Below are 27,375 nucleotides of genomic sequence, written 5' to 3' on the forward strand. Positions count from 1 at the left end.
TTTTTTTTTTTTATCTTCCATATAGACTAGTATAAGACTTGATTTTGATGTCTTTAGCTGGATATGGTTTTAGTAATTGTAAGGCCAGCTCTCTAAGTGATTTAGCATGAATAGTTTGGAGATTGGTGTGCTGTTTTAGGTAGCTCTTCTAAGCTTTGAGACGTATGAGAGTGTAGGTATCAATATGGTATGTTGGAGTCTTTTGCATTCTTTACTTATTGTGGAAAAATGATTTTCACAGGTACGGTTAAGACGGCGACTCAAAGTTTCAGAGACCGAAGTCCTTGAGGAAGGTCCTGTGTTTAACCCAACCGAGGAGGTCAGTTATGCTTTGGTTTTATGAAAGACAAAATAGGTTATCATACTGTTTTACATCATATTTAGTAAAAAACTGTACGCTTCTAAAGGATTATATTCCTCATCCTCTGACATAAAGTTACCTAATCATCAGGAATTTGGTGACACACTCTCATATATAGCAAGCTTGCGCGAAAGAGCTGAGCCGTATGGAATCTGTTGTGTTGTTCCTCCTCCTTCGTGGAAACCTCCATGTCTTCTCAAGGAGATGGAAATATGGGATGATTCTACATTTTTCCCTCAAGTTCAGCTCTTTGATGGAATTCATACCGAGAACCCAAAGATTAAAAAGGAGCTTGATGCGGATAGTGATGATGCTACATCTGAGGAGGTTAAGTTTTGTAAAATAGAACGCGGTCCAGGGCATACTTTAAAGAGCTTTAAAAGCTTCGCAGATTCATACAAGAAGAGTCATTTTAGCATGAAGGATGAGGTTTTGGGTTCCAAGAACCCATCTCCATCACCACAACTAGAGGAGCTAACTGTGGCAGACGTTGAAAAAGAGTATAGACAACTTGTTGAGAGTCCACTTGTTGAAATTGGGGTATGTTAATAATATCAAGTCTACTGCTTTCGTATTATATGAAACCGGCTATAATACAATACTCACTTGCTGTGTAAATTAGGTGCTTTATGGCAATGATATAGACACCTCAACGTTTGGCAGTGGATTTCCTTTATCTGAACCATCTGAATCTTGCAAGTACAGTACATCAGGTTGGAATCTGAACAATACGCCTAAGCTTCCTGGTTCTCTTCTTTCATTGGAAGACTGCGAATCAATCTGTGTTCCTCGCCTAAGTGTGGGAATGTGCTTGTCTTCCCAGTTCTGGGTAAGTTTTAAAGTAGAGGTCAAGCTATGGTCGTCATTTTTTGAAAGCATAATATAACTTGTTACTAGAATAAATTTTGCAGCATTGTAAGTTTTTTAATCTAATTTGCTTGTATAGTCTCATATTTGTTTCTTGGAATATTTTTGCTGAACAGAAATCTGAGAAGGAGAGACTCTACTCTCTCTGCTATTTGCATGAGGGCGCTCCTAGGGTGTGGTACTCGGTAGCGGGATGCCATCAATCTAAGTTCCAGGCTACCATGAAGAACTTAATCCCTGAGATGTCAGGAGAACAGCCAAAGAAGAGTTTCGATCCTGTAAGTATCTGTGAACACATTAAGCATCAATGCATATTACTCTTTTCAAAACTCAGAAAGAAAATAAACAGTAGAGTGACCAACTAAGATTTCACTTGTGATTTAGTTCGTGTTCAGCATAAACGATCATGACATGCCATAGGCATAGAGAGATCACACTGTATTTGGATTTATCTGTTCAACTTTAATTAAATCCTATCATAACTATGACTCTTACCGAGAGCTATTAAATACGTATAGTTGTGGTTCATTTACAAGGGAAGCAATGTATTTTTGGCAGGTGATGATAATGTCTCCATATCAATTGAGCATGGAGGGTATACCAGTGACCCGCTGTGTCCAGAACCCTGGCCAGTATGTTATTTTATTTCCTGGGTCGTATTACTCTGCCTTTGATTGTGGCTTCAACTGTTTGGAGAAAGCAAATTTTGCTCCCCTTGATTGGTTGCCCCATGGGAACATTGCTGTTCGGCTGAATGAAGAGAAGAGTAAAAAATCGTTAATATCATATGATAAACTATTGTTAAGTGCTTCAAGGGAAGCTGTGAAATACCTTAAGGAATATGCTTTGTCCAAGAAAAATCCAGCATGTTACGCGAGGTGGAATGATTCATGTGGGAAGGAGGGGGTATTCTCCAACATTGTCAAGGTAAGCTCGCCACTCTTATTTGCCTGTTGTATTCCTCAGATTACGCATTAAAATTGTGCAGCTTGAAGAACTTCCGCACCACCTTTTGCTTATTTTATTTCTCTCTTTTTCTTGTTTGTAGTCACGGGTCAGGGAAGAGACACGCAGACGTGAATTCCTTAGCGGTTCACTAGAATCGCAAAGGATGGACAAAAGTTATGATGCTGTGAGCAAAAGGGAATGTTGTGTATGTCTGGGGGATTTATATCTTTCCGCTGTCAAATGTTCATGCTCTGCTGATCGTTACTCGTGTCTGAGCCACATGAGGAAGCTCTGTGCCTGTCCATTTGACAGAAAGAGTTTTCTCTATAGATACACTGTCGATGAGTTGAATATTCTCGTAGAGGCGTTGGAAGGTAAAAAGCTCAGCTCCATGTTCAGATGGACAGGCATAGAGCAAAGATACTGTGCTTATCCGGCCGCCACCACAAGAAGTTCACAACCCGAAGAAGCAAAAGGCAAGGAAACAGATGAGGTTACACGCTGTAACATCACGAGGAAAGACGTCGCAGCTGGGACCAGAGAGCCGACAAGAGGGAAGGCGAGATCTATGGCCGAGATACTGAAGGTTAAAAAGGGGAGCAATGATGCAATGGAGCCTTTGAAATCTTGTTCAAAGAAATCAAAGAGGCCATGTGATGATGATTCCTCTGATGTCGACACAACGAAGAAACAGAAGCAGGGATGAATACATAAAGAATGTTTTGCTGTTCTGTAGTTTTTAGTCACATTTTGCCGTAAGACAGTAGTAAAAACACCTTTTTATGTTGAACACAACAAAAACAGAGTCTTGCTGCTTGCAGTGACTACTGGAGTGAGACGAAACAATTGGTCTCACTAATATTTTAATAAAAATATTAAAATCGAAAATGCACAGCCGTTGGATGTAATGACTTTATGTGATGGATGTAATGGCTTTAATTAGTCGTGGAGACGTTACGGGCTTTCCGACCCCGCTCATTGCTTATACAGTTATACTAGCGATACCACCATGTCTCTCGGTCAAATTAAGATCTCGGTGTTCACCGCCTGTGTACCTAAGATCGTTGAGTTCACCGTCTTTGATCAATCTGCTGCCTATAACATCATCCTTGGGACACCTTGGATATATTAGATGAAGGCTATCCCGTCTACTTACCACCAGGGTGTGAAATTCCCAACTGAAGATGGAGTGAAAACAATCCGACGCCTCGATGACTTGTTTACCTGGCCAGTCACCGGATGAAGCTCTAGTGATGGTAGCTCGTAGCGGTGAATAGTACTTGAGTCTTTCAATAAATGTGGAGGCTTTTGTTTCTGTTTTATCTTACAATCTTGTTGGCTTCATTTATATTTACGAACTACGACTCGGCTTGATCCCGTTAAGGGTATGTAGACAGCTCGGTAAAACGGGTAGAGCTGTTTCAATAATCATGTTTCTTATTCAAAGTAAAAGAAGGGTACAATTGCAGCTCGAGCAGAGCATATTATATTATTCTATTAGGAAAAGCTACAACGAAGACAATTAAGATCAGAATTATTCTTTGTCGCAAAAGATGTTCGCCCCTTGGCCGGCCAGGTCAATGACGGTACTTGGGGATACGACCTCTGAACTCGTCACAATTAAACCAACACTAAAACGTTTAACTTATTTCATATATTATCGATGTTTTAAATTAATTTAGCTAAAAATGATATCCTTATTTCTTATATGAATTACAAAATATTATACATATTAATACCTTCTTACTTTTAAAACAACTAATTTTAATTAATTGATTTCTAAACAAAAATAATTAACTTGTATATACATCTAAGAAACAAAAATTCACTACTCTACCATATATCTACATGTTGTATTAGAAAACAAATGTAAGAGTTTCTATATTATCCAATAAGAAATTTAATTTAAAAAATTAACACATTTTAAGTTATAAAATAAGAAGAAGAAAAAATGTGTTACATGCTGTGTAGCATGGGTCCAAAACACAATGAAAAATTTATGAGACAAAAAAAAAATGTGTAAAACTTCGGTCGCAAGAGTTAGGTCAAATAGTTCTAGTTTTGACTTCTCTTAAACTGTTAAACACCAAAAGGGGAGCTAGGGTTTTGTAATAAAAGAATCGAGGACATCGATTCCACTGGGGATGTTTTCGCTTGAGGGATTGATTTCGACGATGAATGTGGAAAAAGCCTCGCTCGATCCAGAAAAAGCAAGAAACTTCCATCATAAACCGTATACGGTGGATTGCATAAAGGTCAGCATCAAGGGGATGTAATTGCTTTGTTTTCGTGGTTTTGAGTTATTAGGGGTTTTTTATTTTTGTTTTTTCGAAAACAGAGCAGATCTACAACTAAAACTGCTCTGTTTAAGATCTAAAGAAGCCTTGCTGCAATTGCCTCAGGGTTTATTCTTTCTTTCTTTCTTTGTTCTCTCTCTCTGTCATAGTGTTTAATTTTGTCTTTGCTGTTGTTGCAGTGGCCGTCGTGGGATTTACCTTCTCCAGTTAAGTATAATAATAAAGAGGGGATGATGGTCTCACATGGGAAATTCCCGGAGATTCGACGTGCGTGGGTATTACTCGATGATCATTCTTTCCTTCTGTGGCGTTTTGACAAATGGTAACGATAAAAAAATTCCCAACTTCAACGTACGTTTTCTAAGATTTGTGCTTTTGTATTAAACACACAATTTTGAACCAACCAGGGATGCGCAAATTTGGGTGCACAGAACCAGCGAGGAGCTGCCTATTTCTGCGGCTTGTCTAGTGAAACCTCGGCCAGATTTTGGTGCTCGCAACTCAAGATGAGTTGCTGCTTTTTGGAGTATGCTGCTCGTCTCAAGAAGGCGGCGAAGATACTCTTTCTCACATTTCATTAGAGAAGCTGGTTGACTACACCACCTCAACTGATGGAGTTACAATGACTTGTATTGCCTCTACTGATAAAGGCCGCATTTTCTTGGCTGGATACAACGGTCTCATATTCGAGCTGCTCTATACTATTGGCTCACCTTGCCGTCTAGTTTGCTGCATACTGCTTGGCCCTGACCCTAATTACTATGCTATCCATTGGTACACATTACTCGACCTGTCTCCTCTCTGCTCTTTAATGCCGAATTGAAAAATGACAAGCTTCTTCTACTAATTAACCAACTCCTTTTTTTTCTTTCAGCTATAAATGCGGATCTACTACTATCAAGGAGTTGTATACGGCGATGTATAACACGTACGTACACAAAAATGACCCCTGTGTCCTTTGATTACGATATGAATTAATGACAAGCTTCTTCTACTAACTAATTCTTTTTTTTTTTTTTTTTTTNTGTGTCCTTTGATTACGATATGAATTAATGACAAGCTTCTTCTACTAACTAATTTTTTTTTTTTTTTTTTTTTGTCTGTCTCTGTGTGTTGTGTTATTTATAAACTAGCCAATGCTTACGCCGCATATGCATCAATGGAGATTTTGATCCTGTTGTAGAGATGGTCGTTGATAACGAAAGGAAAATTTTATACACTCGTACCAAGAAGGCGGAACTCGAGGCCTATTTTCTTGGGATGAACGGTGAAAGCCTTATTGAGAAGTTGGGGCTAGTAGATAATCTGTTAGATCACAGCCCACACAAAGCAGATGCAAGCGGAACTAACAAGCTATCTATAGTTTGCATTTCGCCGCTGGAATCCAGGTGGTCGGATGCTCACCTTGTTGCTATATTATCAGATTAGTAGACACAGGTAATAAATAAAAGAATACTAAAGATTCGAACCATAGAATTTCTCAATTCTGACACAAGGAACTTATACTTATTAGATCTAATAAGTACATCAGACCTAATAGAATTATTTTGTTGTATCCAGACTAATACCAATCCAACCCATTTCATGAATAAAATGTGACAAATTAACCAACCAACAAAACTACTTGTTACAAATAACATCTTTTTAGGTAAATATTCTTTTTTAGCTTTGTTATAACAAAATCGAGTCATTTTTAGTTAAGATTTACCTCTCCACCTCATCAAATGGGACAACGAGTCTCGGAATTGCCTGAGAGTAGTTACACCTAAGTACCCTCCTAACTTCGGTCTCTCGTCGGCAAAGGCTGAAATCGAGGTTAGTACCACCACTCTTTGAGCAGATATATTTATGTTATCTCAGATATCCTGAATTCCTGATGCATGTTTGTTAAACTTTGTTGATGATCATTTTATTGTTGATTCAGTGTGGCTTGTCGGAAGAGAAACTCTCTCAGGTTTGTTTAAGCAACTGTCATAACTCGCTTGGAGACTCCACCATTGTGTCAAGCACAACATCTCGGTAAGCTTTATATGCACTCGTACGTACTCTTAAAACTCTTACGGGAAAATAAGATATGAGATTGGATATTCGTAAGAAGATATATATGAGTTTCTAATTATCTGGAACAAATGATGTGATAGATATGTGCCGAGTCAATTTATGAGGATGCGGGTGAATAGTGAAAGTATAAGGAGGCAAGAAGCGGGGATGCTTGATGCGATTGAGAAGAGGAAGCTTGACATGTCGAAAAAGATGATGTAAAACGGTACAAACCAACGGTCAATAAATCTTAATTATGCAATTTTCTTGTCTGTTAACAGTAATCATCAACTCGTCTATCTCGCTTAAGTATGTTTATGTGTTAAGTGTTGTAACTTGCAACGTTATTATGTATAAATACTGCAATGTGAGAACGCCTTTTTCTAGCAGTTTGACTCCACCATTGTGAGAACGCCCTGCAACTCGTCTTACTCATATGTTTAAACTCTTGCAAATTAATATTCGTAAGAAGACATATGACGACGGTCTTATACGAAACAAAATGATATCATATGTACACAGTCATATCATTGTGTGGAAAAAGATTGTTCTCAAATGAAGCTACATACAAAAAAGGGTTTGGTTGTCGGAAAATAAATGTCACCACGGTGTAAAAAAAGTACGTATCTTTTGTGTATTTTAGGGTTAATTGGCGTTGAGTTCTCCGTATATAACCCAATTTAACATATTTTAAGTAACAAGCCAATGATGATTTTTGTTTAGTATGTGTTTTGCTTAATAGAATACTCCGTACAACACATGAGCCGTTTCAGTCTAACTCAAAAAAAAAAAATATATCAGTCCGTAGACGAAATGTCATGAAATATTTAAGAGTAATTGATTAAGCACAATTTGAATGGATGCAAAAAGATTTCGAGTTTACCTACCAACTCCACAGTTTCTTTTGCTTTGGTCGACATTAAAATATTTGTAAAATTATGGATTTAACATGTTAACTCCAGAGTTTATTTTATATGGATTTCTTTTGGTTTGGTTACGACGTTAAATACGTTTAAGCACATATATGTAAATCCATATAAAATGATTTATAAATTCATATAAAATTGTAAAATTATGAAAATCAAAACAAATTATTAAATGAATAACATTCAATTTTAACAATTATTTATAAATTATATACAATAAGTCAATAACACATAATTTTGATAAATATTTTAAAATTAATGATTAATAAGTATTTTTGTTTTGATTTCCAAATCCATTAAAATTATATAAACTATAATCTCTATTCCAATTTTTTTAATAGTTAATTAAAGCGAAAATGCACAGCCGTTGGATGTAATGACTTTATGTGATGGAGATTTGTTTGACATTTTATTTTCCTTAAAAAAGAAAATTCAAAACTCCGAGTCGGAGATTTCTATTTCGTCGTCGTCGTCGTCGTCTGTATCAGATTTTTTTCTAAGAGATATTTTAGTTCCACTTTGTCATAGCGCGAATGGCGGAGACGGACGTCGGAAGCGTGAAGGCGAAGGCAAAAGGATCGGGGAAAAGTTGGATATTGCTGATCGGAGCTATAGCTGGCGTTCTTTTAGCCGTCGTGGCTGCTGTGATTTTCAATACTCAGAATTCGTCGATTTCTGAGTTAACCGGAAAAATATGCAATTGCCGTCAGGTTAGGTATTTCTAAAAAGCTTTTTTTTTTTTTTGTTGTTGTTGTGAGTTTCTCAATTTGGAGCTTGTGGTAGTAAAAAAATAGGTTAGGTTAGTGTGACTGTTTTCTATGTAAGGAGGAGATTAGCTTTGATTGAATCTCAGAGATTACGTTGATTTGATTTGATTTTTATAGGCGACTTCTCAATTCGTATACTTTAATTTTGTTTTTTTTAGGCTGAGCAGCAGAAGTACATTGGGATTGTTGAAGACTGTTGTTGCGATTACGAGACTGTGAATCGGTTGAATACGGAAGTGTTGCATCCTTTACTTCAAGATCTTGTTAAGACACCGTTTTACAGATACTTCAAGGTTGGTTCATGATCTTTCTTTGATAATGAAATATGAGTTTTTCTAGAGGATTTGGAGGTGTGTGTTGTGATTAAAGGTCTGAAACCGTTTTTATAGGTTAAACTGTGGTGTGATTGCCCGTTTTGGCCTGATGATGGTATGTGCCGGTTAAGAGACTGTAGTGTTTGTGAGTGTCCTGATAGCGAGTTCCCTGAAATATTCAAGAAGCCATTAAGCCAATACAATCCTGTTTGTCAAGAAGGGAAACCACAAGCTACCGTTGATCGTACTGTAGACACTAGAGCTATCAGGGGGGGTTGGACTGTCACTGACAATCCCTGGACAAGTGATGATGAAACTGACAACGGTAAGTTTTCTTCACTTTCTAATTCCTTTTTGTCTTTATATTCTATGCATTTGGTACATATATGTCAACACTCTGTTACTCAGTTCCTATATAACTGGCTCATGAGAAGATATTTAACAAGTAGCGTTTTTTGAGTAATTGATAGAAGCAGTTCAATGGCTTAATCATATTTTTCTTAAGTATCAACTTAACAAAGGTTTAGTGTGAGAGTAAACCGGGGCTGGTTTAGCTTATTTCTTTTGTCTATCTATATATACAATGTGGAGAGGGTTAGAGAGCTTCATCGAGTATTTGGTGAGGTCTTTTAGGGGGAGTGGGAGGAGCTCCATTAACAAAATCCTCAGTTCCTTTTGTAATTCCAGTTCTATAATCTATCAAATCCTTTTCTATAAGCAAATCGTATCAAATTGGTATCAGAGCAGTTCGACCCAATGGGAGATGGTGATGGTTCTGTGGAGGTTCCTGTTTATTATGGTGATGAAGATCCGGCGATGTGGATTTCATGGGTTGAAGATTACTTCACGGACCATGGATTCACAGAAGAGACAAAGATCTCTTTTGCATATGGATTTATGGAAGGTGTTGCTCTATTGTGGTTCCAGGAGTCACATGTTGCGTTTACAAGCTGGAATGAGATCAAGATCGGTCTGCTTCAACGATTCAGCAAAGGGAAAGAGAGCGTTGTGGCTGATCTAACGCAGAGTGATGAATTTGACTCTAAGATGAGCAGATGGACGAGCTGTTTGGACAAACTAGAGAAATATCTCCTAGAGACTGAGGAGTGTCTTGAAAAACCAAGTGGTGAAGAGAAGGAGAAGACTGCAGCAGCAGAAGTGGTGGTATGTCAAAGAGTCGCAGAAAAAGAAGATCTGTTGGATAATATCTTCCAAAAAGAACAAATGGGTGTGCAAAAAGAGCCAGATATTGAGAAGAGTGAACATGTCCACCAAGTGTTCGATCAAATGCCTATGGAAAGAAAAGTGAACACGAAGAAGAAAAAGAAGAAGAGATGGAAAACGTTTTCAAAGATTGATGGGTCTGAAAGTGGTTTCAAACTCAAAGGAGATACAGGCTTTGTGGAGCTATTGACAAAGAGAATAGAAGAACATATGAACTTCTATTTGCCGCAGGTGTTAGAGGAACATCGAAACCATAGGGAACAAGCAGCTAAGCCAAATCATGTATACCAGGTGTTCGAGGAATTGTCTCAAAGAGGGAAAAAGACTACCACGAAGAGAATTCGGAAGAAGTTCACAAAGGCTAAGGGGTTTAAATACAAAGCTGGAATAGTGAAATTGGGGACCTCTCGAATCCAGATGAAGAACATACATGACAGACCAGACACTACTATATTGGTCTATGCTGGAAAAAACTATCATTTGCTATCTGCCAGCCAAGTATTTAACAAAAGGTTGAGGGGAGATAATAGACTCACGAGAAAGAAAAAGAAGAAGCCATGGAAGAATCATTCAAATAACTATAACCCACATGGAGTGGCAGAGGGATGTGTGAAAAGTGAAGGAGTGATGCTGAAAATTGTTGCAAAATGGTGGAACTGTGGTCTGTTGAAAGATTCGGTTGAGATGGGGAATAAGAAGACATGTGTCAAGATGAAGATGCACCACCGAACGTTCAACAAAAGGTTGTTGTGGCAAGGGTATCACGCACAACAGAAGAAAAACATGATGAAGATGGAGTATGCGAGCAAGGGTATCACGCACTACCTATATGTTCATCAATGGGTGTATGAAAAGCTGTCGTTGAGATATCTAACAGTTTTGAAGAAGCTCGCCAACTGGAGGAAACACAAATTCAAGCAAAAACGCAACAAGCATGAGAAGAAGAATAAAGAGAGGTTCTCTAGAAATCAGGTTGTCTTGACATTGAACTTTATACTCAAGTTCAAGTATTATGAGAAACGCGTCCAGGAATGGTGTAAGAAAGAGTCGTGGAAAGGAGAACATGTTGAGGTAGAGAGGAAGATAGACTATACCAAGCCACATAGGGTCAAGTGCAAAACTGTGAAGCTGGACTGGACAAAGCTAATTTGGCTTCGAAGATTGAACATGTTCATACGTGAAAGAATGGAGACAGTGAGAGGATCGCAGAGCCTTGACATGACGTACATGACAGTTGGCGAAATGACTGACATAATAGGGTTGATAAGCTGGGTTGTCGCGTATTTAGAGGAGCATGACAAACAAATGCATCAAGTGATCTTGGACGTGCTGAAAGTGGGAATCAGAACGGCTATGGAGATGATGAGTTGGTCTAGTAGAAAGAGACACAAATTTCGACATAAGCGCAAGTCGAAGCTGTTATGGGAATTGATGACAGTAGATAAGAAGCATTCCATGACTAGTGGGAAGAGAGTCAAATTTAAAAAGAAGTACAGGAACACTTGGGTGTTGCGAACGTATACGAAAGAAGAAACTCCACTAGGCAAAGGGTTAATGGAAACGACATATTTCAAAAGAACATGGGCCTTATCGCTCGGTAAAGAGTTTGCCATTGCTACCACAAGACATGCAGTTTGCATTGACGTTAACAAATGGATTCAGTTGTCAGTGCTGGGAATTGAAGAACTATTTAGTGCGGGCTTGAAAGCGTTGGATGGGAGGCAGGGTGTTAGCCTGGAGATAGTTCCCTTGGTTCTTAGTGCAGGTTTCATGGGTGGTGATGATTCTTCTCTGGAAATTGTTGCTGCAATGGAGGTCTCAGCAAACAGAAGCATACAGTTTCATTTACCTACAATACTGCAAGTGGATGGGTTTGCCTACACTACTGCAAGTGGAAGGGCGAATGAATTTCAAATAGTGCTAAAAATCAGTGTGGCTGTTGTTAGTGGAAAAATAGAAGTTAAGCTGATGGAGAGGGGGTTTCTTGTTGTCTATCTAAACAAGGTGGCTGAACGGGAAAAAGAAAAGAATGGCATGGCGTGGAAAATTCGTTATCTGGAGCAAAAACCTTGGGAGATAGAAATGGTGTTTCAACTGGATGATGTCACGGCCAAACAGATAATCATGTTGCCTAGTTCAGTGTCCTCTTTCGCAGAGAATATTAGTCATGACGAAATTGAAGACATGTTGACGTGTGAGACTCTGATACAAGCAAGAGACGTAATGTTGGCGCAGCTAAAGGAAAATCTCCAAGTCAGATCAGAGCTGAATTTGGATTTGGAGGCCAGGGACAATCTGAAAACAGGGCATGAAGAGTTGTTGCTGAAGCGGGAAGTGATGCCATATTTTGAATGTCCTGGGAAGCTCAAAGAAGGGGTTGGCTAAACAGTTTGCTCATTTCAACCTTGAGGACAAGGTTGTTTTCAAAGGCAGGCGTATTGATAGAAGCAGTTCAATGGCTTAATCATATTTTTCTTAAGTATCAACTTAACAAAGGTTTAGTGTGAGAGTAAACCGGGGCTGGTTTAGCTTATTTCTTTTGTCTATCTATATATACAATGTGGAGAGGGTTAGAGAGCTTCATCGAGTATTTGGTGAGGTCTTTTAGGGGGAGTGGGAGGAGCTCCATTAACAAAATCCTCAGTTCCTTTTGTAATTCCAGTTCTATAATCTATCAAATCCTTTTCTATAAGCAAATCGTATCAAATGCATCGCATTGTCTTAGATGCGGTTTTTGATTACTGAATGATCACGCAGATGAAATGACATATGTTAATCTTCGGCTAAATCCTGAACGGTACACTGGCTATATTGGGCCGTCAGCTAGAAGAATATGGGATGCTATATACTCTGAGAACTGTCCCAAACGTAAGCGTCACCATTCCAAAGTCTTTCTTGTTTTCTCGATGTATTACTCTTATTCACCAAGTGGCTGTCTTAACCCCTCCAATTATACTGGCTTCTTAGATACATCTGCAGAATCGTGCCAAGAAGAGAAGATCTTGTACAAATTGGTCTCTGGTCTTCACTCATCTATTTCAGTTCACATCGCTTCAGATTATCTACTTGATGAAGCTACAAACTTGGTAAGACCTGCCTTCTGAATCTGTCTTAACCACGGTATATACTTCTTGCGCAGAATTAGATGATTCAGTGACTCCTTTTTTGTGTGTGTTTCAGTGGGGTCAAAACCTGACTTTGTTGTATGATCGTGTGTTAAGATACCCAGATCGCGTCCAGAACCTATATTTCACATTTTTGTTTGTTCTGAGAGCAGTAACAAAGGTCAGTTACAAATCAATTTTCTTTGTCTAAATCCAAGGAAAGGGTCTCAATAGTCTAGAATAGTCACAGGCTCACAGTTAGTTTATTTCCTCTCCTAAATGATTTGTAGGCAGAAGATTACTTGGTAGAGGCCGAATATGAGACTGGTAATGTCATTGAGGATTTGAAGACCAAATCTCTGGTGAAGCAAGTAGTTAGTGACCCCAAAACTAAAGCAGCTTGTCCAGTGCCATTTGATGAGGCTAAGCTCTGGAAAGGCCAACGTGGACCAGAACTGAAAGAGAAGATACAAAAACAATTCAGAAACATAAGGTCCTTTTTCAAATCCTTAATTCCTCCTTTTGAGCAATGATAATAATTTTCTACTGACAGTTCAATTCTTTTTATCCCTTGATGGCCTTGCATTTCAGTGCAATAATGGACTGTGTAGGCTGTGAGAAATGCCGTCTTTGGGGAAAGCTCCAGGTTCTCGGTCTCGGCACTGCATTGAAAATCCTATTCACTGTCAATGGTGAAGACAATTTGCGTCACAATGTGCGTTTCTAACACACCTGGGAGACACATTGTCCATTTTATAGGAACTGATGCACCGTATATTTCCTTAATTTTTCCTTGGAACTTATGCATCTTTCCTGTTTTCTTCAGCTCGAATTGCAAAGGAATGAAGTGATTGCACTGATGAATCTTCTCAACCGGTTATCTGAATCGGTGAAATATGTTCATGACATGAGTCCTGCGGCCGAGAGAATAGCAGGACAGGCATCTCCTGGGAACAGCTTTTTGAAGAGAATAATGACGTCTTTAGCGCAAACAAAAGGTAAGAAAGCATTATAGAATTTATAGACCTTAATAGAGAAGTGAAACAAGATTCATAATATTTTTCTTCTCTGGCAACCACTTGTTAAAATGCAGCTGTTTATGGGAAGAGTAGCTAGCTATATCTTCAGTGAGGTCTGGGGCTTGTGGGATCAAGCGAAGTGATGGCGGGAGAGTATACATTGTCGTAAAGTAAGAGAGGTTAATTTTGCAGGAAACAGTTATACAAAGCCCCGTTGATTAGATTACAAACCTGGTGGAGCATTCTTTATCTTGTTTGATGCCACACCCCTTAGCCGAGACCTTTTTGCTTTACTGATTCATGTGACTTTAGAGAAACTTACATGAACTAAAAAAGATTGTAAGGATGTTGAAATTGATTACAGTCCCTTGTGAATGTGAAGTAATTTTCGAATGGATAGAAGAGAATTTTGTTTTTCTTTGATATGTATCATCAGTTTACAGTCACAGATTATAAACTGTCTACTCACCAAGCCTCCCATTGTGAAATGTTGCTGTTTGGTGTACAACGCTGCAGATCTAACTACACTTGCCAACACATGCCATGTATCAAACTTTGATTGCCAACTTATCTGCAGTATAGTATAGTAGAACTTTCAAATTTCTTTAGGAAAGTAAACCTGATATCTCTAGTGTAGAAGTTATCAACCATTTGTGTTTTCATATCGTAGATGCATGTAAACGCACTAATTGTTTGATCAGAGCCAAGCCAATGGTGCTCATATTTTGTAGTAATCAGCTAAAAAGTAAAAACACCTCAATATTTTTGAATATTGAGTGTCACTCACATGTATTGCAAGGAGATTACCAAAAAGAATTATTCGTGTACTTATAATATAGAAGACGAAAACACACAAATTATAAAAAAAGATAAGAAAAAGAGGTCAGCTTTTGCGGTTGACTTAGGCCAGAAATAGTGCGAGACATAAAGAGAACACTATAAAGGGAATCCTATCCTCCACCTCAATCAATGAGAGCACTTTTTCATTCTCTCTTCTTCTTTTAATATTTTGCCTCTACGTATGTATAAAGCTTTCTTTTCCTGTTTTGTTTTATAAAGGTGACGAACTGACGATAGTCACGATACTAAACCAAAACATATACTAAACCCCCAAAACCTACAACTGTGATGTGGTCATTCTATAGTATTTGCTTATAGGAAAATTCAAAATTCGCAATTATATCATTCTCACTTAGTTTGTATATTGTTATTTGACGTTAATCTCGTTATATATTCTTAAAATAAAACAATTGGTTTACAAATTATTATGATTGTAAAATAATAGGAAAAAGATGGATACATTTTCTGAAGTTGTAACTTCGATAGGTCACAAAATGAGAAATAATACATGTTGCTTAGTACTTAGTAATTAGTATTGTAGATGAAGATAGATGTCCTCCAAACTTTACTTCGATTTTGTTTTTAGAATGAGTGTGTGTGAGGATATGGAAGTCAATGTCATGGTGTTTTTTTTCTTCATGTAGCGTCAAAGGAGTAAGTGAAATTGCATGGCAAAAAGATTTGATAAAATTTATTTTGATGCTCTTCTTTTTAATAAAGTTCAGCTTTTAAATAATAATCGCTTTCAGAAAAAAAAATAGTAGTATTTTTGCAAGAACAAAAGATGATAAAAAAAGGTAGTGGGAACAGACAAAGGCCATTGAAATACACTCTTTTTCATAAATATCAAAATAAATTTATGATACATTAATTGTATTTATAATTCATTTTTCTTGCTTTTGGCTCAAAACTTTTCTCTTTTACCTTTCTTTTCCTTTGCCTTCAAAATTTTGAATCTCGATGTATCCAAGTTGGTAACTACAAGCTATTAGCTACAACACCACAGCTGTCATGTCGTTCTTGTGTGATTCCAATTGTTTTTTTCCCTTGAGTGACGGCATTGTTTATAGCAGTTAGCCGGTATATGTAATATTTCAACTGTTTCTGACCGTATGTTATCTTATTTCTTGGCTTATTATTAGTGTGTTCCATTTTGTTGTACAGCTGATTTGCCATTTTGAGATACTTTTTAAGAGAGACTTGTATTGATTAACCATGCCTACTGCTACGCGTTGATTTTCAATGCTTTATCTGGCTTGAAGTGTGTTGAATTTGTTTTCTTGTAGTTATAGGATACCCATATATTATAAGGGTTAAACACAATTATTAGTGAAACTTAATTTGGCAAACAAATTATGAAAAACAATTGCATAATTTTGCTAATAGTACTCGAACAATTGTGTTATTTATGAAAATCAGAGTCACATACATCCTCATTCAAAAATCATATGTTTAGTATTATGATATCTTATAATCTTCGTCGTTATGATGCCACTTTTGATTCATAGCCTTTGTTTATTTTTCTCTTGCGATATATATATGACCAAATCTCTGATTCCCCTGAGTGTATATCTCTATCTCAATTAACACAAGTCGATTAGAGATAACTAATCTCTGTTTGATCCATTGGTGCTCTTCATCTCTAATTCTCCACACAAATTTTAATTGATTTCGTTCAGTTTTTTAATATATTTTCTTCTTGATTCCTTTGAAAAAAATGGTTTTGTTTTTTCATGATTAAGAATTATTAGGTACATAAAAGTTACTTGATTACTTTGGAAAAATAGTTTTATTTTTCATGATTAAGCATTAGGTACATAAAATCGTAAACGGACCAATAAGATCTTACATTGTTATATATAAGCAGTTGGAAAGTTGAGGATACGTTTCTATATAATAATGCAAAGTTGAAGTTAACGTCAAAAGTGGAGCCATCCGAGAATAGTGTTGGGATGATTTTGCTAAACGTAACATGTGTTTGACCAAATGACATTGACCGCTCGAGCCCTTCGGCTTTCGTCTTTCAAAGTTTTTTTGCGTGGCCTTATTCGACAATCCTACAAAAACCAAACACTTCGAAAATCTCTCCAAGACACACACGACACTTCTTGGATACACAAATTGACCTATTCGTGTTTTATATGTTGCTAATAGTTTTTAAATCTCTAATGCAAACAAATAGTAGTCTCATTAATCGAGTTTGACAAAACAGATGATTGTCCCAATGAGAATATTTTGCAAAGTCGTTTATATTTCTTTTTTCTTTCAAAATCTAGATGTCATAGCTTGTTACAGTATATAGAATAATATATATGATAATCGTCGACAAAAAGATATATACATTAATTGTTTGGCTATTATCGGAATTTTTTTTGGGTGTAATATTATCAGATAAATTGGTCTAATGATACTAAGAAAATTAGAGTAATATTATAATTAGCGCTAATCAATCACTTCTGATATATAAAAGTTGATAGCTGCTTCTCTAAAGGCTGTGTGAAGTAGCAATGCGAACAGGAATGGACCCACGTTGGTTGGAGTACTGCACCAGATAAAATATAAAAATGCTTTGGTTTTACCATAAATTTGTTGATAAAAGTGGTGTCGTAGTAATGAATGCACCACATAGTTTAAGAGGTCAAGGGTTCAAATCTCCACTAAAACAATTTTTTGCTCTTTTTGCATCTGATGAAGCTTTGGCTGGATCCACCACTGATGACGAAGGTGCATAGCTATTTAAGTGATAAAAGAATAATAGTATTGAAATAGATGAGTATAGCGTTGTTGACAACACTAATTACTCGTAATCATTCGTTGCACACACTATAGTTTTATGTTAACAATCTCACCTTTTTGATAAGATTATGATGATACTCGTGATCATTAGTGGGCATGATATTAAACAATATATCAAAACCGTGTACGCATCCATAAGTCATTTTCATTTGTGCAAGCCAGCGTATGTTATCATAGCATTTATACCCAAAAAAAAGAGGATGTTATAGTAGCGTTTTTGTTAGTGCCATGGAAAAACTTTAGAGCTTTGTAGGTGTGATTTTGCTTAGGTGAGATTGATTTAGATAGATGATTCACTATTGTTTGGTGTTTCTCCGGTATCGTATACATAGAGAAGCGATCTACAATCCTCCAAGCAAAAGCTGATTAGCGATGTAATAGATATCATTATGTGTCTTCAGATAATGTGGTTCATGATTGTTGTCGTCTATGATCTTTANATTTTGATGCTCTTCTTTTTAATAAAGTTCAGCTTTTAAATAATAATCGCTTTCAGAAAAAAAAATAGTAGTATTTTTGCAAGAACAAAAGATGATAAAAAAAGGTAGTGGGAACAGACAAAGGCCATTGAAATACACTCTTTTTCATAAATATCAAAATAAATTTATGATACATTAATTGTATTTATAATTCATTTTTCTTGCTTTTGGCTCAAAACTTTTCTCTTTTACCTTTCTTTTCCTTTGCCTTCAAAATTTTGAATCTCGATGTATCCAAGTTGGTAACTACAAGCTATTAGCTACAACACCACAGCTGTCATGTCGTTCTTGTGTGATTCCAATTGTTTTTTTCCCTTGAGTGACGGCATTGTTTATAGCAGTTAGCCGGTATATGTAATATTTCAACTGTTTCTGACCGTATGTTATCTTATTTCTTGGCTTATTATTAGTGTGTTCCATTTTGTTGTACAGCTGATTTGCCATTTTGAGATACTTTTTAAGAGAGACTTGTATTGATTAACCATGCCTACTGCTACGCGTTGATTTTCAATGCTTTATCTGGCTTGAAGTGTGTTGAATTTGTTTTCTTGTAGTTATAGGATACCCATATATTATAAGGGTTAAACACAATTATTAGTGAAACTTAATTTGGCAAACAAATTATGAAAAACAATTGCATAATTTTGCTAATAGTACTCGAACAATTGTGTTATTTATGAAAATCAGAGTCACATACATCCTCATTCAAAAATCATATGTTTAGTATTATGATATCTTATAATCTTCGTCGTTATGATGCCACTTTTGATTCATAGCCTTTGTTTATTTTTCTCTTGCGATATATATATGACCAAATCTCTGATTCCCCTGAGTGTATATCTCTATCTCAATTAACACAAGTCGATTAGAGATAACTAATCTCTGTTTGATCCATTGGTGCTCTTCATCTCTAATTCTCCACACAAATTTTAATTGATTTCGTTCAGTTTTTTAATATATTTTCTTCTTGATTCCTTTGAAAAAAATGGTTTTGTTTTTTCATGATTAAGAATTATTAGGTACATAAAAGTTACTTGATTACTTTGGAAAAATAGTTTTATTTTTCATGATTAAGCATTAGGTACATAAAATCGTAAACGGACCAATAAGATCTTACATTGTTATATATAAGCAGTTGGAAAGTTGAGGATACGTTTCTATATAATAATGCAAAGTTGAAGTTAACGTCAAAAGTGGAGCCATCCGAGAATAGTGTTGGGATGATTTTGCTAAACGTAACATGTGTTTGACCAAATGACATTGACCGCTCGAGCCCTTCGGCTTTCGTCTTTCAAAGTTTTTTTGCGTGGCCTTATTCGACAATCCTACAAAAACCAAACACTTCGAAAATCTCTCCAAGACACACACGACACTTCTTGGATACACAAATTGACCTATTCGTGTTTTATATGTTGCTAATAGTTTTTAAATCTCTAATGCAAACAAATAGTAGTCTCATTAATCGAGTTTGACAAAACAGATGATTGTCCCAATGAGAATATTTTGCAAAGTCGTTTATATTTCTTTTTTCTTTCAAAATCTAGATGTCATAGCTTGTTACAGTATATAGAATAATATATATGATAATCGTCGACAAAAAGATATATACATTAATTGTTTGGCTATTATCGGAATTTTTTTTGGGTGTAATATTATCAGATAAATTGGTCTAATGATACTAAGAAAATTAGAGTAATATTATAATTAGCGCTAATCAATCACTTCTGATATATAAAAGTTGATAGCTGCTTCTCTAAAGGCTGTGTGAAGTAGCAATGCGAACAGGAATGGACCCACGTTGGTTGGAGTACTGCACCAGATAAAATATAAAAATGCTTTGGTTTTACCATAAATTTGTTGATAAAAGTGGTGTCGTAGTAATGAATGCACCACATAGTTTAAGAGGTCAAGGGTTCAAATCTCCACTAAAACAATTTTTTGCTCTTTTTGCATCTGATGAAGCTTTGGCTGGATCCACCACTGATGACGAAGGTGCATAGCTATTTAAGTGATAAAAGAATAATAGTATTGAAATAGATGAGTATAGCGTTGTTGACAACACTAATTACTCGTAATCATTCGTTGCACACACTATAGTTTTATGTTAACAATCTCACCTTTTTGATAAGATTATGATGATACTCGTGATCATTAGTGGGCATGATATTAAACAATATATCAAAACCGTGTACGCATCCATAAGTCATTTTCATTTGTGCAAGCCAGCGTATGTTATCATAGCATTTATACCCAAAAAAAAGAGGATGTTATAGTAGCGTTTTTGTTAGTGCCATGGAAAAACTTTAGAGCTTTGTAGGTGTGATTTTGCTTAGGTGAGATTGATTTAGATAGATGATTCACTATTGTTTGGTGTTTCTCCGGTATCGTATACATAGAGAAGCGATCTACAATCCTCCAAGCAAAAGCTGATTAGCGATGTAATAGATATCATTATGTGTCTTCAGATAATGTGGTTCATGATTGTTGTCGTCTATGATCTTTATTACAATGGTCAGTTTTTTGTGATTAACTAGTGTTTTACAAACGGACGCACCACATGATTGACTTTAATTGTATTTAACTACTATGTTCGAGAATAAAGTAGACACTTTGTTTTTCCAATCACGTTTCTACCAAAGTGCAGCAACTTGCACACATTTTTATTAGTAGCTGATATCGAAATATATTTATACTAAAAACGAAATAATTTTAACATTAAATTGGGTCGTTGATATAGGTGGTATGTTACCTTTATAAGCATTTGTATGTCACTGAAGTATTAACATGTGTATTTGCTTACATATACAAGTTGTAAAGTTAGTAAACAAAACAAAAAAAGGGGACTTGTTCGCTATAATTTCTGTTTTCGTAATACAGTATGTTAAAGTTAAAAAGTTACGACATACAATTTTTTTGACAAAGTAATCATAAATCTTAAATATTACTAAACACTAACAATTAAATTTCCTTCTCCTACATAAGTTCATCGGCTTCTATCTTACTTTCTATGATATAAAATAATTTTTGATGTAAAAAAAATAAAATAAAATCGGTTTCTATTTATTATTAGGTAAAACGGATTTTTAAAACGTTATACGAAACAAATTATACTTTACAACTTTAGCATTCAAGTCTTTTCCCTGCAATATCTAAAAATAAAATAATTTACAAACTAGAAAAGAAGCAAATGTAAGCTGTGATGAAGCATGAATTAAGGCGTTGTGAGGGGGCTATGACAAGGGTGAAAAGGAGGATGAAGCAGTAGACTCGTAGTGCACGTGTGATCCCAAAACCTCATCATCACAGTGTCATGTGCAAAGTCAAATAAAAACTCACCTTATCATTATTAATCGCACAGGGATGGGATGGGAGTATTGTTGCAAATCAAATGTTTTCATCATACTACTCTCATCATTTCATTTCCTCTCATCATAGCTTCTTTTTTTCTTCCCATCTTATTCTATTTTCATATCTACGAAATTGTTTTTAAAAAATGTAAATACATGCAAAAAAGGTTTACTTATAAGGCTTTATTAAACCAATTTTAAACGTACTCATAGTCATAGCTGTCAAAAAATATATTTTGTTTTTATATTAAAAAAATCCCAATACTGTATATAGTTAAATATCTAATAATTACAACAATTTATGGATTTTCTTATCTTTTATAATTATGAAAAATAAATCGCCGTGGTATATTGACAATTTGAAAAAAAGAGCTATACAAATACTTAAAAATGATTTTGTTTTTGACAAAAACATAAATGATTTAAAACTGGCAAAAAAGCAGAAGCATTAATTAACTTTGTAGATTCACTTTTCCTTTTTAATACTATTTTCTGGATTTATTAACAAAGACCCAAAACAAAGGTCAAAATACAGTCGCGAATCTCAAAGCCTTCCTCCTCCTCAATCTCTTCTTCTCCTTCTTCTTCACTCTCTCTCAGAGCATCATTACCGGTGAGTACTCTTAGAGTTACTCTCATTATTGGGCTCCAATTTCCCAATAAAAAACTCATTTCCGAGTTCAAGAAGAGAGTATCGTTTCTTTGGGAAGCAATTGAAGAACCCTTTGAGTAACGCGACGTGGCATGTTTTGGTTCGTTGTTGGGGAAATGTAAATTAAAAAAAATTTTGCCAATTTTTTTTTTTCTCTTCGCGATTCTCTCTCTTTCTTCTTCCCGATCTTCTCTCTTTTCTCTCTCGAATCCTTTGATTATTCCAGCTTAAACTCGATATTTTGGGAGCTTCCATTAATTCGATTATCCGATTCAGCATTTGTGTTTTCGTTTCTGGGTAATTTGTTCCTTTCTCTTTTCCCCTAAATTTGAGTTTTTGGGTCACTTTTTAGTTTGAGCTTGAATTGTGTGTCTATGTGGTCGTATTGATACTTTTTATACTTGATATGAATCGATGTAGCTGCTGCAGTTTGATTTGAGAAATATGGTGGTCCTTCTGGCTTCGTGATCTGGTCTAATTACAAGCTGGTTTTGTGAATTGTAATAGCCATTGTTTTGTTTTCAAGAGTCTGCGTGGCTACTCTGCAAGCCATGGTTGCAGACTCTCTTAAACAAATTTTACAACCACCGATGTATGAATTTTGCTTGACTTCTATGTGTTTGTTAATTTATTTGGTGGACTGAACAAGGCTTAGCTTTTTGGTATGGATAGTTACAAATACTTATCTTTATGTATCTAGGGGAATTGAAAATAGGTGTTTTAGGTTGTTTTATGCAGTTTTACAATGGCACCATCGTTGCTGTTAAATTAAGCTACAGCCTTGCTCATCTTTTCGTTTTAGGTAACTCTCCTCTCAGAGATTGATCTTCAAGGAGTGAGTTGGCATCAGGGGAAGCATATTCTTGCCTTTATATCCGGTGCAAATCAAGTCACAATTCGTGATTATGAGGACAAAGGTCACAGTTTCACTTGAGTCTTGATTTGAGAAAATCTTGTGGTTGTAACAGAAAGTTTTAACTGAAAATGCAGAAATTAGTTACATCGGATATTGGTTGAAGAAACAACTGTGACAGCTGAGGCTAGAGTAGTTGATGGACTCCAGCTTGTGTTTTCAAACCCGTATGATCTGGTTTCAGAAATCCTAAACCATCCTGAAGCATTCGGTTAGTACAAAAGTTCTCTAACAAAAAGATAAGGCTCTCAAATTCAAGAATTCCTCTGATAATATCTTAATTGCATTGCAGGTTTTCAAAATGTAAGGAGTGCATGTTGCGGAACAGGATACTACGAGATGAGCTACTTGTGTGATAAAATGAACCCATTCACATGTTCTGATGCGAGCAAATATGTATTTTGGGACTCATTTCACCCAACAGAGAAGACAGACGCAATAGTGGCAAGCCATATTCTGAAGTACGACTTGTCTCGGTTTCAGTGATAGATAAGAAGGTATTTCAACATTTTTACTAACTACTCTCTAACCGATTATAATCTGCTACATTCAGTTCTAGGCTAGATATAGTAGACCTGTAGCTCATGAGCCATGGCTGGGTTTGTTTTACATCATCTGGTTTCTTGATCATGAGCCATGGCTGGGTTTTTTTTAAGCTTGATATAGATCTTAACTGTAAAAATGTTGTGACTTGGCTCCTGCTGCAGCGGAACCAACCTCCCCTAATAACAACATTTTGCCAAAAATAGAAGAGGGAAAGGAAAACTCTGTATGCCATTTTTCTATTTTTCAGTTTATTGAAATTTAGCCTCTCTTTTTTTTTTGTCTTTGTTTTTGATAAATTAATTTTTTTTTAAAGAAAAAGAGAATGAATCAGAAATTTCTTGTTAAACATAGTTTTGAAAATTATATGAAACAATATCTTGAATCAATTGTATCTTTGTGTACTTCCATAATATCTTGATACACAAATGCATGATCTTTTGGAAAAAGACTTGATTGAGCATATCTGGCAAAAATTTGGTGCAACCGTACAATAAATCTTATTCCAAATTTTGTTTAATATGTTTAATATTTCAAATTTTATAAAATATGTTTACTATTCTGAATTTTGTAAAATATGTTTAATATTCCAAAATTTGTAAAATTTTATTGTTTTCTATTTTATGTAACAGAAAAAATTTAAATAAGTGGTTTGTCATTTTAGATTATTAAAGTTTGATAATTAATAAATACAAATTAAAAAATTATTATTTAAATACTTAAGTAACCTTTTTTGGGGTTCTCTAGTAATATGTTGATTTTGCTTTAGTTCTTTTAGGGTTGCTTTACATAATTTATGATTATTTATATAATTAATTAATGTAAGAGTAACTATGGTGGGTTACTCCACTAATGATGGTCTCAGTCACCACCACTAAACACTTCCACTGAGAAACACTTTCTCTTGTTTATAATTTCAACACTTCAAAGTCTCTATTGCTCTACGTTTTTGGTGTGTGTTCTTGATTTTGCTTTAGACTCTTCACTAGTTTTCTAGGTTACATAATCCGGAAAAAATGGGAACTAAATGGAGGAAAATGAAACTGGCTTTGGGTTTGAATCTCTGCACATACCTCCCAAGAACCCTAGAGGATTCACCACCTCCTGCTTTAAACTCTACAGAGAGATTATCTGATGTTGCTCTGCTCTCTCCTCTTAACTGGCCTATGACTCCAACACCTTCCTCTCACGGCCTTAAATTGTCCAGAAACAGCTCTAAATCTTCAAAGGTTTGGTTTTTACGATACCCACTCTCTCAATCTTGTGTTTTGCTTTTGTGAGTTGACTTTGGATATGAGTTTGTCTTCTTCTTGTTTTTGTTTCTTCTTATCTCAGTTTTTCCAAAATTACTCTAGTTATTGGTATTGTTCCTTTGTGAAAATGGAATGTTAAATTTGATACCTTTCAACTCTGTTGTTACTTATTGTGCTCATAGATCTCCAGCCATTGAATCTGAGAATAATCCATGATCTTTACAACGATCCTCCTGTTTGTGGCTGTAATAGAGTTAAAGATTGTTTCTTTCTCTATATCTTGCTACTTAGAAGTACTGTAGTGGTTTGTTCCTTTTATTAGCGCTAATGAACTTGTTAAACCTCTAGAACGTGGACTCACACTTTTTGCTTACTCTTTTTGGTGAGCAGACATGTTCTATATGCTTGAATAAGATGAAAGAAGGAGGAGGACATGCGATTTTCACAGCGGAGTGCTCGCATTCGTTTCATTTTCACTGCATTGCTTCGAATGTGAAACACGGAAACCAAGTTTGCCCTGTGTGCCGTGCAAAGTGGAAGGAGATCCCAATGCAGCACCCAAGTTTTGATCTTCCTTATCTTTTTGCTCGACCTTTTAACAATGATGCAGCTATTAGCCTTGTCCACCGCTTACCTAGACCTCGTGGAGTTATGAATCAAGGACGAGTTCTTGCTCCTGAGCCGTCTATGTTTGATGATGATGAACGGTTAGAGCAGCAGCTTGTGCTTTCTGGGAAGAGCTATAGTGATGATGCTTTGGAGAGGAATCATCCTGTAAGAATGATGGACTTGAAAATATATCCCGAGGTTTCCGCTATACCACGAGCTGAATCCCGTGAGAAGTTTGCTGTATTGGTGCATCTGAGAGCTGCTGCCATGGTCACTGGAAATGCCAACTCCCTCAACAACCAGATATCTCGGTATCCTCGAGCTCCAGTTGATCTTGTCACTGTCCTTGACATTAGTGGTAGCATGGCTGGAACTAAACTGGCTCTACTCAAACGGGCAATGGGTTTTGTGATTCAGAATCTTGGTTCAAACGATAGGCTCTCGGTTATTGCTTTCTCTTCTACTGCTCGTCGTCTTTTTCCTTTGACTAAGATGTCTGATGCTGGAAGGCACCGAGCCCTTCAAGCTGTAAACTCATTGGTTGCGAATGGCGGGACCAACATCGCTGAAGGGCTTAGGAAAGGTGTCAAGGTGATAGAAGATAGAAGAGATAACAATCCCGTTGCTAGCATTATCCTTTTGTCTGATGGACGAGATACATATACCATGAACCAACCTGATCCAAACTACAAGTTGTTACTCCCGTTGTCTATGCACGGCTGTGAAAGCAAGCGGTTTCAGATCCCGGTTCATTCTTTTGGTTTTGGATCAGATCATGATGCTTCACTGATGCATTCTGTTTCTGAAACCTCTGGGGGAACTTTCTCTTTCATTGAGAGCGAATCTGTGATCCAAGATGCTCTTGCACAGTGCATTGGTGGACTTTTAAGCGTTGCAGTACAGGAGCTACGGTTAGAAATCGATGGTCTGTGCTCAGATGTTCATCTCAGCTCGATTAAAGCTGGGAGTTACGGGAGCCATGTTAGTGGTGATGGTAGGTCAGGATGTGTTAATATTGGTGATCTTTATGCTGATGAAGAGCGGGATTTCTTGATATCTATCAACATCCCTGCTCAGAGAGATGGAAATGAGACACCACTTCTGAAAATGAGATGTGTCTACAAAGATCTTCTGACAAAAGAAATTGTGACCCTTCAAAGTCATGTGCTTAAGATTCAAAGACCAGAAACCGTTTGTCAACAAGTTGGTGTGTCCATTGAAGTGGACAGGCAAAGAAACAGATTTCTAGCTGCGGAGGCAATGGTAAAGGCCAGAGCTTTAGCAGAGGGAGAAGATTTAGCCGCAGGTGTCACCGTGATCCAGAATTTCAGACTGGCTTTGGCAGAGACAGTGTCAGCAAAATCGGGTGACGGGTTTTGTGTCTCTTTGGACCGAGAGCTAAAGGAAATGCAAGAAAGAATGGCGAGTAGGCATGTCTACGAGGTGTCGGGAAGAGCTTACATTCTTTCTGGACTTAGTTCACACTCATGGCAAAGAGCAACAGCAAGAGGAGAATCAGGAGACGGTTCAAGCTTTGTCCATGCATATTACCAAACCCCATCAATGGTTGAGATGCTACACCGATCTCAGGCCACATCACATCATCATAGACTGATCCACCCTTTGTTATCCTTTGCATCTCAACCAAAGCCAATGTGAACAAAATAATCAAAATTCAGTGTAAAATGTAACAGCCTTATTTTTTTGATGTCTCCGAAAACATTTTGGTCTCTTTTTGGGGTGGTTGTTCTCTGTAAAGAAATAAGAAAAAAGAAGCAGGCAAAGGGGGAGAAAAATGTGAATCTAAGTTGGTGATTTCATGGTTTTGTAAGTTAGTCTTGTTTCAGTATTTCATGTAATGTGTGGTAAATATGGTATGAAGTTGGGTATAGAAAGCTTTTTGTTGAGAAAGTAGAATAGCAATATCTCTACTTCCAATTTTGGAGCAAAGCAGTGATAAATTTAGATTCCAACAGTCCCTTTGCTATTTAAGGAAAGGCCAAGAATCTGTGTCTGTTTATTGGTTCTCTTTGTATTTTGTATTTGGATTAATTTGATGGTATACCTTATGTAGTA

The 27,375-nt window shown here is 36.4% G+C and overlaps 3 protein-coding genes and 2 long non-coding RNA genes across 11 annotated transcripts in view; all 5 read left to right on the top strand.

Moving 5' to 3' along the window:
- LOC104782343 (probable inactive lysine-specific demethylase JMJ19) overlaps positions 1-3,064 on the top strand; it is a 3,866-nt gene extending 802 nt beyond the window's left edge. For both annotated transcript variants that reach the window (XM_010507245.1, XM_010507246.2), the window contains 6 exons: positions 242-319; positions 452-901; positions 984-1,190; positions 1,345-1,506; positions 1,787-2,155; positions 2,277-3,064. In XM_010507245.1, the coding sequence (XP_010505547.1) occupies positions 242-319; positions 452-901; positions 984-1,190; positions 1,345-1,506; positions 1,787-2,155; positions 2,277-2,882 (1,872 nt within the window). In that variant the 3' untranslated portion in view covers positions 2,883-3,064. The remainder of the gene's footprint in view (positions 1-241; positions 320-451; positions 902-983; positions 1,191-1,344; positions 1,507-1,786; positions 2,156-2,276) is intronic.
- On the top strand, positions 4,276-5,401 carry LOC104782344. Its single transcript, XR_002037630.1, has 4 exons — positions 4,276-4,431; positions 4,653-4,795; positions 4,881-5,247; positions 5,348-5,401. It is a non-coding gene; the product is annotated as an uncharacterized LOC104782344 (long non-coding RNA).
- Positions 5,579-6,866, top strand: LOC109132605. The gene is made up of 4 exons (XR_002037620.1): positions 5,579-5,910; positions 6,171-6,288; positions 6,398-6,492; positions 6,615-6,866. It is a non-coding gene; the product is annotated as an uncharacterized LOC109132605 (long non-coding RNA).
- LOC104782345 (endoplasmic reticulum oxidoreductin-2-like) lies at positions 7,879-14,145 on the top strand. Of its 4 annotated transcripts, XM_010507250.2 has the most exons (10): positions 7,882-8,149; positions 8,365-8,499; positions 8,596-8,845; positions 12,502-12,612; positions 12,712-12,830; positions 12,925-13,029; positions 13,139-13,341; positions 13,440-13,563; positions 13,675-13,846; positions 13,942-14,145. In XM_010507250.2, exons 1-10 carry the CDS (start codon positions 7,973-7,975, stop codon positions 13,962-13,964), a joined length of 1,419 nt encoding a protein of 472 aa, XP_010505552.1. In that variant the 5' UTR covers positions 7,882-7,972; the 3' UTR covers positions 13,965-14,145. The 4 variants fall into 4 exon arrangements, with proteins under 4 accessions (XP_010505549.1, XP_010505552.1, XP_010505550.1 ...); XM_010507247.1 differs by lacking the exons at positions 12,502-12,612; positions 12,712-12,830; positions 12,925-13,029; ... (2 more) ...; positions 13,675-13,846; positions 13,942-14,145 and adding an exon at positions 9,263-12,436 and having other exon boundaries at positions 7,879-8,149; XM_010507248.1 differs by lacking the exons at positions 12,502-12,612; positions 12,712-12,830; positions 12,925-13,029; ... (2 more) ...; positions 13,675-13,846; positions 13,942-14,145 and adding an exon at positions 9,263-12,436 and having other exon boundaries at positions 8,063-8,154.
- Positions 21,820-27,237, top strand: LOC104782347. 3 transcript variants are annotated; one of them, XM_010507253.2, is made up of 7 exons: positions 21,820-22,278; positions 22,402-22,573; positions 22,784-22,898; positions 22,972-23,105; positions 23,187-23,391; positions 24,415-24,666; positions 25,081-27,237. In XM_010507253.2, the coding sequence occupies exons 6-7, from the start codon at positions 24,454-24,456 to the stop codon at positions 26,956-26,958; spliced, it is 2,091 nt and encodes a 696-aa protein (XP_010505555.1). In that variant the 5' UTR covers positions 21,820-22,278; positions 22,402-22,573; positions 22,784-22,898; positions 22,972-23,105; positions 23,187-23,391; positions 24,415-24,453; the 3' UTR covers positions 26,959-27,237. The 3 variants fall into 3 exon arrangements, with proteins under 3 accessions (XP_010505555.1, XP_010505553.1, XP_010505554.1); XM_010507251.2 differs by lacking the exon at positions 22,402-22,573; XM_010507252.2 differs by lacking the exon at positions 22,402-22,573 and having other exon boundaries at positions 24,427-24,666.

Source organism: Camelina sativa, chromosome 4 (genome assembly GCF_000633955.1).
Source record: "Camelina sativa cultivar DH55 chromosome 4, Cs, whole genome shotgun sequence".
In the NCBI taxonomy this organism is placed as follows: domain Eukaryota; kingdom Viridiplantae; phylum Streptophyta; class Magnoliopsida; order Brassicales; family Brassicaceae; genus Camelina; species Camelina sativa.